The sequence below is a fragment of the Rhodnius prolixus genome, unplaced genomic scaffold (genome assembly GCF_049639745.1).
Source record: "Rhodnius prolixus isolate KJV_2025 unplaced genomic scaffold, Rpr scaffold_8, whole genome shotgun sequence".
Lineage (NCBI taxonomy): Eukaryota > Metazoa > Arthropoda > Insecta > Hemiptera > Reduviidae > Rhodnius > Rhodnius prolixus.
Window position 1 is genome coordinate 3,857,226 of NW_027411593.1, and position 13,847 is coordinate 3,871,072.

General features: G+C 29.4%; 1 protein-coding gene and 1 long non-coding RNA gene across 25 annotated transcripts in view; one reads left to right on the forward strand and one right to left on the reverse strand.

Moving 5' to 3' along the window:
• Positions 1–7,458, forward strand: part of LOC141450707 (myelin regulatory factor) — a 37,873-nt gene extending 30,415 nt beyond the window's left edge. For both annotated transcript variants that reach the window (XM_074121389.1, XM_074121388.1), the window contains exons 19-23: positions 1,238–1,290; positions 1,742–1,802; positions 1,894–2,074; positions 3,015–3,201; positions 4,567–7,458. In XM_074121389.1, coding sequence (XP_073977490.1) covers positions 1,238–1,290; positions 1,742–1,802; positions 1,894–2,074; positions 3,015–3,201; positions 4,567–4,650 — 566 coding nt within the window. In that variant the 3' untranslated portion in view covers positions 4,651–7,458. The remainder of the gene's footprint in view (positions 1–1,237; positions 1,291–1,741; positions 1,803–1,893; positions 2,075–3,014; positions 3,202–4,566) is intronic.
• The window catches only part of LOC141450715 (uncharacterized), a 29,222-nt gene continuing 21,739 nt past the window's right edge, over positions 6,365–13,847 (reverse strand). For all 23 annotated transcript variants that reach the window (XR_012456260.1, XR_012456261.1, XR_012456269.1 and 20 more), the window contains 2 exons: positions 10,902–11,069; positions 6,365–7,010 (listed from right to left, as the gene is read on the reverse strand). This is a non-coding gene — a long non-coding RNA (uncharacterized lncRNA). The remainder of the gene's footprint in view (positions 7,011–10,901; positions 11,070–13,847) is intronic.

The following is a 13,847-nucleotide window of genomic DNA, read 5'->3' on the forward strand; positions in this document are numbered from 1 at the left end:
TTTACCATTTATTTTATTTTTTTATATTTCCCCAATTTTATTGTTTCATTTACTTTCTTCAGTTATAACTAACTTTTTATCATAATGTGGGTAATTATGATGAAAATTGGTAACAAATAGCACCCAAAAAGAAATACATGAAATAAAATATTCGAAATCGGTAAGCTTAAGCGTACAATAAATAAAATACAACTCTTAACTATCGATAGCTAAAATGATCAGTTAAAACAATCGAGAACGTTCGAATTGGAATCTTTCCACTAATCCGCATAATATATAATATATTTCTTGTTGCCAGCACGGGTAATTTAAAATATCTGCGGTGTGGGGCGTCACAAAAATTATGTAAGTAATTTATTCTAAAATTATTTTCCAACCGCCAGTAATGGAAACAATTTTAAACGCTATTTTATTTACTATTACTAGGTGCGTCTAATTAGTAAGTTTGATTTACACATTAATCTTAAAAACTTTAATAATGGATTATTATTTATTAAATTCAATTTGATAAATATAACCTTAAATTATAAATACGTTTTAAATAATACGAAAGTTATTGTATATCCACATTCTTGTTTTGTAACCTAAGCAAAACCTCTTTCCAGTCTAACTTCTAACTCCGTGTTGTTAATTATGGAGGAACTTATGAAAATTTTACTTAACTGTTTCTTAATTTAATCAGTTGTAGAAAATTAATAGATAATTTACTTAAAACTTAAAAATCTAATAAGTAGCAACTAATAAACAGTAAGATTATTTCCTACAGCCTGTTATGGAAAATATTGTAAGTACAGTATAAAATTTGAACAAATAATTTGTGATACAGTATATCTTAGCAATTTTAAAAGTTCCCCTTTTTTTTGCACAAGTTAAGCTAATATTCTAAATTCTACCTAACCGTAGCCTTTTAATCTAAGTTTAAGACTTCACTGAAAAGTTGTTGAAACTATTGCAGAAAAAAATTCTTGTTGTGTGCGATTCGATGAATGTTTAAAGTTTCATGAAACATAAGAAAATAATAATTATGATTTATAAATGTAAAAAGACATCTATAGATGTATCATACTTTTAATTAAAATGCTTTCTAAGTTTGATTTTTTAATATGGCACTAATTTATAAAGAAAATTATCAGCGTATAGCCTTTAATAAATTTAATATTTTTTCCTAAAAATAAATTGTATATAGTAAAACTATCTTCATCAACAACTAAACTAATTCATGGTTTTAAAATTTCAGGAAGCAATCTTTTGGAAGATCAAGAATCAGTTGGTCTACCATCTGACCAACAGGTAACAAAATCTAAATAACTAATTAAACATTTAGCGTTTTAAGAGCTTCTGTTACGTACAGTTTTTCAATAGCAATATTTTTGGTGAAAACTTGATATAGATCATTTGACATGATCGCAACATTCAATCTAGCTAAAGTAAATTACAGTTAACATCTATTTTTATGGACTTCAGTTACTAAAATTGGGGACATCGACAAGGGGCATAAGGTTTTTTCTTACTATTAATTTTAATCTTTTAAAAAGTAGCTACTGACAGAAATCAAAGTGAACATCAACCACTTAAATTTGGTGTTCACGACCATTAAAATAAACCAGCCCTACCTCATACTTATAGAAGTGAAAACTGGTGAACCTGAAGATAGATGAAAATCTAACAAATCTGAACGAAATTTCACAATTTTTTTTTATAACTCTTGGTCTTATTTTTTCACTGTAATTTTCGTTTTCAGAGAGCCATGTGGATCGAATCTTCAGGCATAATGAAGTCAAAGAGAAGTCCAAGACATTCTGGTACGATTTGTCTTTTTATTTTGTATCATGATTATTCATTATTTATTTTGATTTAATACAATATTTCTCGTGGATTTTTTTTTTTTTACAGTTTTTGGCATTCAATATGTTGTAATCGAAGGTTCAACTTTCAACACAACTCTTGGTCCTCGAAATTGTGATCCATGGCATGTCCAGCATTTCCAGTGTACTCATTACACGGCCACTAATTACACCTACATTGTGCCCATCAGCAAATATCTACATGATCCATTTCTGAAAATCCATTTCAAGTTAGTACAAAGTGTACTCATTGATTTGTTCTCATTTGTTGAATAGCTACGCCTTGTGAACGTTTTACTTGGGTGTATGAATGTTAAAAAGCAAATTCTGTTTATAATCCAGCTGAGGGAGTGGATTTTTCCGTCTGCTATAGAGATTGACGGTATGAGAATGGATATTGTAAAAAGACGCTGAACTGTTACTAAAATCACGAGAACTATTAGCAAGAGTACATAGGTCTCGTATATTGTACGAGGAAATAAATTGAAAAATTGGGTAAAAGGGATGAGCACAGGATAACAGGCGATAAGAGGAGTCTAACTTGGTTTTCAATTAAATTAAGAGTCGTGGGAGATCCGTCAATTACTGTTGGGTTTTCTCGCCAGTACATATAGTTGGTGCTTAGTCATTGATGGTTGCACCAGATTTTTGGCACAGAAAGTCTTCTCACTATGTAAGGTTTATTCCAGTGCACAGGGCGATTGAGTCGCCATGCTCCCTAGTGTCCTGTTACTACTTTATTAGTTTATTGTATTGGCATCTGGCAACCTTTAGCCGGATTTGTTGTTTTAAACCCCAGTATCTCTTATGAGATGAATGGTGGGCGGGGAACAATGGGAACCATTTTGGATTGCCTGCGTTCCTTCCCCTTTTTGGTAAAACCGCCCTTTTAATATAATCTACAATGTTGCTAAAATTTAGATAGTACCATTTCTTTTTAATGTCTCTATATAAATCCTGTTTGTAACATCTAAAAACGAAATCAGCAGAAAAACCTTTTAAAGAACGGGAAATAATCTAGGTTTTAAAAATTAATTTATTTAGATTATTCTCTTTTCCTCTTTTGTGCATTTTTGCAACTTTTTTTTTAATTTATTGCAAGCTCTTCGCTTTTCTTCTAACTAAAACGTACTTTATCGTTTTAAAATAAGTTTTTTTTATCTGTTACAGACTGGAAGGTGAAGGAGTTGAAACAGTATGGTGTGGAGGTTTGGACTACGACTGTAACACCAGTAAAACTACCGTCTCTAATTATCCCAGCAATTCGGCAGAGGATAGTGGAACAACCTTATATTTAGATATTAGACATCTATCTAGAGCACAGCGGATATATCGAATTGCCCATACCTCTATTCCGGTAAATATATTCTTTTAAATTTTTTCATTTTATTTATGGCCTTACTTTTTGATTATTTTTACTGGAAATGATCGTTTTGAGGACCCCTGAATCCGAAAAAGTGGTTTTTAAATTGCTACGTGTGTGAATTCGTGTGTATCCAGCTTAACTGAAAAACGAAAAATTGTAGAAAATTCAAGTTAGGATGTTCCTACAAGGTGCCCAAAGTGGATGCCACAGGTTTTAGGGCAAAATAGGTCTACTGGACATGGAAATACTACTTTCACTTGAACTGGATTTTTTTCGACCTTCTTTAAGCTTTTTTCAAAAGCCGGTCCAACGATTTTCTTTATACGTAGCGTACTAATTGTGCATTTAGACAATTGCGTGTATAATAGACCTAGAAATGTCCATAACTTTTATTTGAATCAGTTCTGAGAAAATTCTATTCAGGTGGCAACGCCCTCTGGTATAGGGTGGTTATGCTTCCCTCAAACGTGCCATTACTGTATATTTACTACCTGTATAACATTAAGAAGAATCAAATGTAGGACTGTATTTCTAAATTTGATGATAATTGGCTGACCGAAAGTATCGATTTTTCTATTTAATTATCGATTTAATGTATCGATTTCCCCTTATTTTCAGATTTTCTCCCAAACAGCCATTAAAGATTTTATTTGAACTTACTGTAGAGTGGATTGCTAGGAGATGGCAGCGTGTCTGGCTCCGGGAACCGTCCCCATTTCTACACGCATTAAGTATTTCTCTTTATTGTGATGGTCCTTGTAAAGTTCAGCAATTAAAATTCGTGCTTTCAAGCCTTACCTCGGGGGTCCCCGAGTCCCAGACTCTCTTAACGTCTAATCAAAGAATAATGGTGTGCCACAACAAATTCCTGGGTCGAGTTGGTGTAGGCAGTCCAACCAACAACCCCTGTGGAATCTAATCTATATTAATGTCCAAATTTGAGATTAGAGAATAAAGATTAAAATGGCTGACAACAGATGGATTCAAGTTTTGTACTCTGATGAAGGAGAGTTAAGTCATGTAATCTTGTCGTGGACGTAGAATTTCATAATTAATGTGTGTGTGTGCTACATTACGTTTACAATTTATATAACAAATTATTGGAAAACTTATTTTTTGGGGATTTCAACCACCAAACCTCTCCCTACCGCGATTTTGAAAACGGAAAAAGTATCTACATCAGGCAATACATGTAGCGATTATAAGAAGTTAAATAAAAATCGTCATAGCAATTTGAAAAAAAAATAAAGTGAAAATGAAATTTTTGATTCCGTTCAGGTGGTTTTTATCGCAAACCGAAAATTTGACCCCTTTTTTTTTAAAAAAAATTTTAATTCAAATACTATAATGTTACAGGGATTATGCAATTGGGGCAGTTCAGGCCTTGGAAGTGTCTTCATTGAATTTAATCTCATTATCTATAGAGATTGTATTCATTAAGAACACAAGTTTCTTACATTGCCATGGTAAGCGAAAGAAAAGAATATAGATAGTGCCATTATGGTTATTCATTATAATGAAATAATCAGAGAGAGAGGGGGCGAGAGAGAAGAAGTAGAAGAGAGAACATATCAAAAGTTACAAGAATTCGTCCTTTTAGTTATAATTTAAAGAGAGATAAAACAACTTATTCATATTTTTTTTTTGTTTAAATTATGAATGACAATGTTAAAAAATTATTCACATTATTAATTAGTATCCATGACTACTCATTAAAAAAGTATTTGTTGACAGCGAAATATTTGACCACGGTCAAAATTGTCATAAAATTCTTTCTAAAAACTATTTAAAGAAACAAAAATAAAATTCAATTATCAAGATGTTTCGATAAATTAGAGCCCGGCATTGAAGTTATCTTCCCTGTATCAGCAAAGAAATTTGAGAGCATTAATTAAAACTTGATTTCATCTCCCAGTCAATATACTATCTGTGCATTTCAAATTTTGTTAGAACCCTGACATGTCCAACCCGCGCGCGGTCTGCGTAAATTTTTGAAAACGCCTTGTGGAATGAAATTGTTGAATTTAAAAACGTTTCAAGAACCAAGTTTGTATCTATCATTAATCTGGAAACAGTTCTGGAAAAAAAAAGAATTCCATATTTATCTGATTATAATGTTCTTGATGAAAATTGGTCCAATTTCTTAAAATTTATAGCAGGCTGAAGATTTTTTCGTTCGTTTTGCAACAAAGTATAGGGTGTTACTGTTATCTGCTATTCTGGCCTTTCCCCAGAAAGCAGTGCACCATAACTGTGTAATCATCATCGAAGATACATTCTCGTGACACCTACATACATAGGTTGCACGATCACAGAACAACCTCTCAAGATGAAAAAAAACCCCAATGGCTCGGGAAAATGTTGGACTGTTCCTCCTACTGTCGGGTAATCTACAGAAAGCGGTTTTTAGACTTCAGTCTCATTATAAAATCTCATTTGGCTTTTGAATCTGTTAGGATTTATTCTAATCAACAAATACATAATGAATATTATAATCTAGTAGATATAAGTAAGCCAGTTTTTTTATTTCAATTTTTTTTTAATATTGTTATTTTTACAGTATTTTATCATGGTCCTTGACAGTAAATATTGTTTTAAGACTAATGCATATGCATTAAATCACATTAAAAAGTAAAATTGTAAATAAAAATCAGACTAGACAACTAACTAAAACTAAAGCCCATTAAATTATTTACTTTAAATTAATTTAAAAATTAAAATTTGCCTTAAAAACAAGAAACAGGTTGCCTTCAAAAAATTTGTAAATTGCCTTATAAAATTTTATAGTATATTATTCACCGAAGGAAATTTTTTAATTATTAATTAAATTTCTCATTTTTGTGATTTTTTTTTGTTTTTGTTTTCTTTTAAAAATTTTCATCAATTTTTTCGTGGAAATTGTCCTCGCGTGAGCACAAAGTGAAATTTTTTTTTCCTTTTTTTTTGGTACGAAACTTGTTAATTATTGTTTTTTGAATGTATTCGCTTTACTTTTGGCGTCTTTAAATATTAATATATTTATATATAAAAATATAGATATGAATATATTTTGTAAAATTTATTTACATTGTTATTTACATTAAAATAATATATATATATATATATATTTTTTGTTGAATCAAATATATTTTTATTTTTTTTTTAATTTCTCTCGTTTATTTCTTCTTCTTCTTTAAGTTTTATAAATGTACAAATATTGATAAATCTTAGTAGAAAGAAAGAATAATTAATTCTTTATTCTTTTACAATATTTACATTCCTATCAGTTACTATTTAACATTTTAATATTCTAAGTCTTAGATTTATTTAAAAAAAAATTATAAAGTAATAGAAAATATATTTGTATAGATATTCTATGATATTACAAGAAAATAAGTAAAAACAACAGCATATCAACAAAAATTATTGTAACAAGAGTATTATTTAAAATGAATTTATTATTACTACTTTTATTTATAATAAATTATTATTAATTGTAGATATTAAAATAAAAATACAAAATTAATTTTAATTATAAAGAGAGTGCACTTAAATTTATTAGGTGTATTTAATTCAAAAAATTAAAGTAAAAATTTAACAAAAAAATTTAAAAAAATGGTTTTTAATATTTCCATCCATGAATTTAGTTTTAAATGATTTTTTTTTGAACCGAACAGTTGATATGTATGTGACGAAATATATATTTGTAGTGCAATAATATAAATGGGATTTTATAATTTATTTTCTTGAAAACAGCAACTTTCAGGCTTGGGCTAACATCCTTCACAGGAGCTCATCAGATTTTGGATGCCCACCAGTATCTGACAAAAAAAAAAGAAAAAGATAGAAAATCTCGTACTACATGTTTTTTTCTTTATACTACATTACTGATACTTCTAATTATAATTCTTGTATGAAATTTTCATCTAACTTCTTGCAAACTCTTTTAATAAATAAATAGTATGCATTAGAATGTTCTCCGAGGTTTTTCTCTTTTATGGAAAAACTTTTTTTCTTTTTTGCAAAATCATCAAGATATGAACTCATTTTATTCATTGTAATAAAAACTTGTGTGAAGAAAGTTCAAAGTTCAATCTCTAGTGATTGAAAATAGTGTGAAAAGTTCATCATTGTTTTTGTGCACCATTGATTGGTTATGTGTGCTTAAAATAGTAAGTTTTCATTTTTTACATAAAAACAAAATAATGTAATGTTATAAATTAAATAGATTGTTAAATTTAGTGTTAAATAAATTACAATTTAAAAGTTTTTAAGTTAGTAATATATTTTAAATGTTTTGTGAAATTTTAGACATCCCTTCTCCGTAACTTAATAAAATGAAACATTCATACTAGTCAAGCACCCATGATGCTGTGACTAATTTGACTAAAATTAAATTCATTACAGAAAACTCATAGGTGAATTTCTAAAATAATAGTTTGCTACTAAACATCAAGATTTCCAACACTGCCAGTACTGGAAACAATGTAAGTACCCCAAACCTTAGCATATAATTAGTAAATAATCAATCAATGCAGTGAATCTTATTTGATTGATTAATGTTTTGCTCATAAACAAACATCTCTTGCAAAAAAAAAAGGAGCTTGATGCCCATTAGGAGGACACTAAAAACAAAAGTATGTAAAGCGTACCGCGACAAAATTAAATATCAGAATCTTCCATGACAAGACAAGGAAAAGGTGTAAAACTGTCTTATATAAGGTCTAGAGAGTTACCAGCATGGTTGAATATAAGCATAAGATAGTCCTATTAGATCTAGAGAGTCGCCAGCATAGTAAAATATAAGTGTAAAATAGTCCAATATATGTCTAGAGAGCTACCTGCTATTTTAATTACATTAATATTGTTGATTTTCAAATAAAATACCACTGGTTCTGAGGCACTGCAGGATTTCACAACCTAATTGATAATTTTGTTCATTTATTCACAAAAATAATCTTTTGAAAATGTTAGTAAAAATTTTACAAAAGAAAGTGTACATGTTTTTTTAAATATATAAAATGAATTAATTAATAATATTGTATTTATTTATCCTTATAATCTTTTATTATACAAAAAAAAAAAAAAATCAAAATAATAAATATTGTGTATTCACTTATCAAAATGACCTTACTACATGACAATTATTAAGATTGTTAGAGGGAGGTGTTAGACTAGATAAGTTTGGACTGCTACCTAGTGGCAAATATTTAAACTACTTTTTAACTTGTCTGTTTTGTGGCGCTTTCTGTCAGATTTTCTTGAAACTAATTATGTACTTTTAACGTTTTCCGGGCAATTTAGGTTTTAGAAATAGGTTTTTCAATTTTTTTTTTTTGCATTTAATTGATATACATGTAGAAATGGATGCGAACCATCTTAATTTATTAGTGAATGAGTGCTAGATGTAAAGTTAATCATTTGAGATAAAAAACTGAGTAAAAACTAGGTTATCTAGCCGGCGTAGAAGAAAGGTCACTCAAGAAAGGATGAAACCGCTGCATAAAGGAAAAAAAAATATTGCGTCATATAAAAATAAAATCATTATTAATTTAATTCATACCTACTGGTATTATTTTAGCAATCGCGACATTTTTTCTATTATAATAAACCTTTATTCAAGCATTTAAGGCTGCTTCAACCAAGTTAAAACTATTTTCTATTCAATTATCTTGGGAAAAGGTTCAAAATGCTTTTGAAAGAATTGGAAAAAAGCTAAAGCAATTACTTATAAAGTAATTTTATCATCAAATTAAATAAACATTACCTAGAATAATGCTACAAGATTGATAGGTACATTTAAATAATTTTTTTAAACACTTACAACCTTCTTTATAATAAAAATGAATTAATTCCCGAGAATACAATCAACATTTAATTGACAATTGGGCTTTATTTGTTTAAAAAAAATATATTATTCCATGAATTGACAAAAATGTATAAACTAGAGTGAAAAGGTTCGGTTTCGCCGGAAAATATGAACGTTTTATTTGATTGGAAAAACCTACATCATTCACATGTACGTTAGACGTTGTATTTTTCAATCAAATTAAAACCTTTCAACAAAATCAAAACTTAGTTTCCTTATGATTCATAGGGAATGATTTAATTTATCTGATAAAAGGTGTTATTTTGGGTAAAAATGCTTTAGAACTGCGTTTTCCAACTTTTTTTTTGTTTTTGGCTCGCGTACTTGGTACAAATGGAAAATTGTAAAAACTTCGTGAAAATGATTGTATTTCGTGAAATTTTCGTTATTCTGAGTGTGTTATTTTATTATTATTATCTTTATTTGTATAGAGATACAATGTATCTTGTTACAAAGGAGTTCAAGTTCATGTTCACTTTATAAGCTTTGTAAAGTGTAAGATCTTAGTTTTAAAACTTTTTTTTTAAATAATTAAAAATTGAGTACATATTTTTCTCTTCAAAATTAGTAATTAATTTACTTATTTATCGTTTCAAATGTGATATGAAGTGAAATCGTTATTAATCACTGATTTGCACATCTAAATATAAAATCTATATATATAAAAATGAATGTGTGTCTGTCTGTTTGTTTGTTTTTACTCGATAGATTCAAAAACCATACATCCAATCGCCGTGAGAGTTTGGGAAATTATTAGGTATATCCTCGAGAAGGTTTTTGAATTTTTTTTTTTAAATCAGAGATGGGGTTCTAGATGCTCCCAAACAAATATCTTAAAAATATATTTATTAAAACTGTAACCATGAAAACCATGAAAAACCGTTTTTTTTGCAATTATTAATACGAGAATAAATTATACCGTACATGGTTGAAAATCCATTAAACTAAAAGTACTCAACAATACTATTGATGTTGATAATCGTTGGGTAGTACCATATTCTCCATTACTACTAAAAACGTATAACGCACACATAAATGCTGAGTACTGCAATTCAGTGAAAGCGATAATATATTTGCAAATATGTGAACAAAGGAAGCGATATGGCAGTGTTTGGAGTGGAAAATACAACTACATCTAACAATGTAGTCACCCAATATCAACTGGGACGCTTCATAAGTAGCAATGAGGCTGTATGGCGTATTACCTGAATATCATTTTCCATTCATGAACGATATTCAACGGTTGTTCATTTAGCTGTACATCTTGAAAATGTACGTGCAAGAGCAATGTCACCACCGCCAACAACATTAACTGAATTTTTCACATTATGTAGAAATGATACCTTTGCAAGGACACTACTGTACTCTGAAGTAGGGATAATTTTATTGTTAATTTTCATTTCGATGTATTGTATACATTTGGTCATTAATAAACTATGTTTGAGGTATCAAAACTGCCTTTTTGTTCAAACACAGCAACGTGTGAACGGGTACAGCTAGTTTAATAATAAAAAATCAATTCAATATGCATATAATTGGTTCAATTTAATATGCTTATAATTGGTTCAATTTAATATGCTTATAATTGGTTCAATTTAATATGCTTATAATTGGTTCAATTTAATACGCATATAATTTTAAATAATCTGCTCAAATCTGGTTTTTCCCAACAATATATTGACAATTGAACGCAATAGTAAATTGCAAAAATGTAAATATGTTGGTTTTTCCTGATTTAAAAATACATAAAAACGAATTGGGTAATCACAATTAAACAAAAGGTAAAAATAAATAAAAACATTGTCCAGTAAAATTGAAATAATAAAATTTCATATTTACTTACACTCTCATGGATGCGACAGTATTAAATTAAATTTATTAGGTATTTGGTAATCCCGGTCGGATGGATATTTTTTTTTTTCATTTCATACTTTCCTCGTTTCTGTGGCCCTTCATCAATATCGCCGACTTCTTCTTCTTCTTATTCTCAGCGAAGATTATACAGAATCTCCTGCATTAAAGAAAACCAATGAAACAAATAACAGAAAACGTATGAGGTAATACATTGATCAATTTAAGATAATATGAAAACATTACGCGTAAAACCAGAATTAAGTTTATGAACTTCAGATAAGAAAACAAAAAAAAACAAGCAATCAAGGGAGGAAACCAGAGATGATAAGACACAAAAGTGGGTGAGATAACCCTGGAAATGGTAAAAATAAAAATTAACCACAAATTCTTGCATCCTTACCAATTCTCTTGTTCATCTTAGTTCGTCTTATTTAAGATATTACATTAATACTATAACAACAAAACACAATACGTGGGGCGTTCAATAAGTCGTTAGAAAATCCAAAAGATGGCGCTCTTAGTATCGAAAATGGTTTTTTAAAAATCATCACCCAACCAGCTGTTAAAAATTTCAATTATATCTATCACATGTTTTCACTTTTATTGTCGTTTAAAGTAACAAACTTTTGTTTATTCAGAAAAATGGGGAAAAAAGTGAGTTTCGAGCGGTGATTAAACATATATGTATGTATATACAGGGTGACCAGAGTTATATGCTCCACCCACTTGTTTTTTTAACGGCGGGAAATTTCGAAAAAATAAAAAACACGTATTTAATCATTTTTAGTCTAGTTTATTTTTAGTGATTGACCCATTTTTTAAAACCCTTGTATCTCGAGATACAGCATCCAACTTTTGTTTTTCAAATGGAACATTATATTTTTGTTGCATATTTTTGTAGTATTTGAGCTCCTAAAAACAACAAAAAAAAGTTTTTTGAAATCGGTTAGGTTTTTCAAAAGTTATGGTAATTTAAAATATGAAAAACAAATTTCAGTTTACTGTCAAAATTACTTTATTTTTTTTAAAGAATCTGTTCAAACTGGGTACAATCAACAGATAGGCAAGCCAAAACTCTAGACTCCCACGCTTTGCTTGTAGCAGCACTTATGGTAGCGAAGTCAAGATCTAGACAGGCTAGAGTAATTCGACGTTTCTGATCATCGACTGAAGCCACGGGATTAAGGATACTATACACTTTATTTTTTTAGGTATCCCCACAAAATATAGCCCATTTGGGTCAAGTTCGGAGATCGAGGTGGGCCATTGGATGGGACAATGAGTCCTTTACGCACTTTTAATGGAAATTTCTGCCCAGCTAACCTCGAACCACTCTCGCCGGGCAACCATCTTGTTGAAAATACATATCTATCCGACGTTGTAGAGGAACATCTTCAAGCAGAACTGGCAAAATGTCTCTTAAAAAAAAGTTGGATACCTTTCACCAGTTAAGTTCTCTCTGTAGAAGTATGGGCCGATTAGTTGATTTCCTATAACTCCACCTAAACGTTTGTAGAAAAAACAACCTGAACGTCGAATACTTCTAGCCTGCCTAGATCTTGACTTCGCCACGATAAGTGCTGCTACAAGCAAAGCGTGGGAGTCCAGAGTTTTGGCTTGCCTATCCGTTGGTTGTGTCCAGTTTGAATAGATTCTTTAAAAAAAATAACGTAATTTTGACAGTAAACTGAAATTTGTTTTTCATATTTTAAATACCCATAACTTTTGAAAAACCTAACCGATTTCAAAAAACTTTTTTTTGTTGTTTTTAGGAGAACAAAAATATGCAACAAAAAATATAACGTTCCATTTGAAAAACAAAAGTTGGATGCTGTATTTCGAGATACAAGGGTTTTAAAAAAATGGGTCAATCACTGAAAATAAACTAGACTAAAAATGATTAAATACGTGTTTTTTATTTTTTCGAAATTTCCCGCCGTTAAAAAAAAAAAAGTGGGTGGAGCATATAACTTTGGTCACCCTGTATATAAAAAGCTAAACTCCGAAAGAGATCAAAGATGAGTTAGATGAAGTTTATGGCACATCTTGCTCCTGTATTTTGCAACTATTTACAATTGCGTAAATGAGTTTAAACGTGGCCATACAAAAAAATGAACATCGTTCGGGACGTCCCAGTGGTAGTCACTAGCCCCGGAAATGATTTATAAATAATTTATTTATAAAAATGGTTTTGAGTGAATCGACGAATCTACTAAAATTCTACTTTTTTGAGCAGCTTAAATTAAGTTTAAACGCTTAGAAAAGTTTAAAGAGCTAAAATTGAGATTATGTGGAAAAATGAAAATAATTTGTTTTCCCATCTTTTTCTAAGGCCTAATTGAACGACGCTCGCGATACCAATTTCAATAGTGATTCAATTCTTTTCAAAAGTGCGTTTCAAAATTAATAATCTATTGTTTCCATTATTTGCAATGCACCAAAACAATTTATTTACGTTAGTTGATATGACGTTGATTAGGGAATGTCTACGTTGTCCTATATTTAATAAAAAACACTTCAAACTTTATTTTTCTTTGAACAAAAAGTATATTAATTAAACAAATATAGATTTATCTATTTGTTTAGATTTTTTTATAAATCAAAATATTTATCTCTGGAACCAAGAATGAATTACTTTTAAAATTTCATCATTAATGATTGTTAGAATTTGATTGTAATCAAGAATTATAATTAAATTTACTCTAAAAATATTTTTTTATTCAGCATTGTCATTGTTTTGTTTAAAGTAAAGTAACGTAATTATTACTTAAACAAATGTTGTCATTGAATTTTCGGGCAAAACTTAATGAAAATTATGATTTTTCATGAGGAAATATATTCTGTCAGAAAGAAGAAAGTTAACTACAGACTTTTCTCAACGTAACCAAGACGGTGGTTAGAATTCACATCATTGGAAAACTCTAATGGTTTCCAA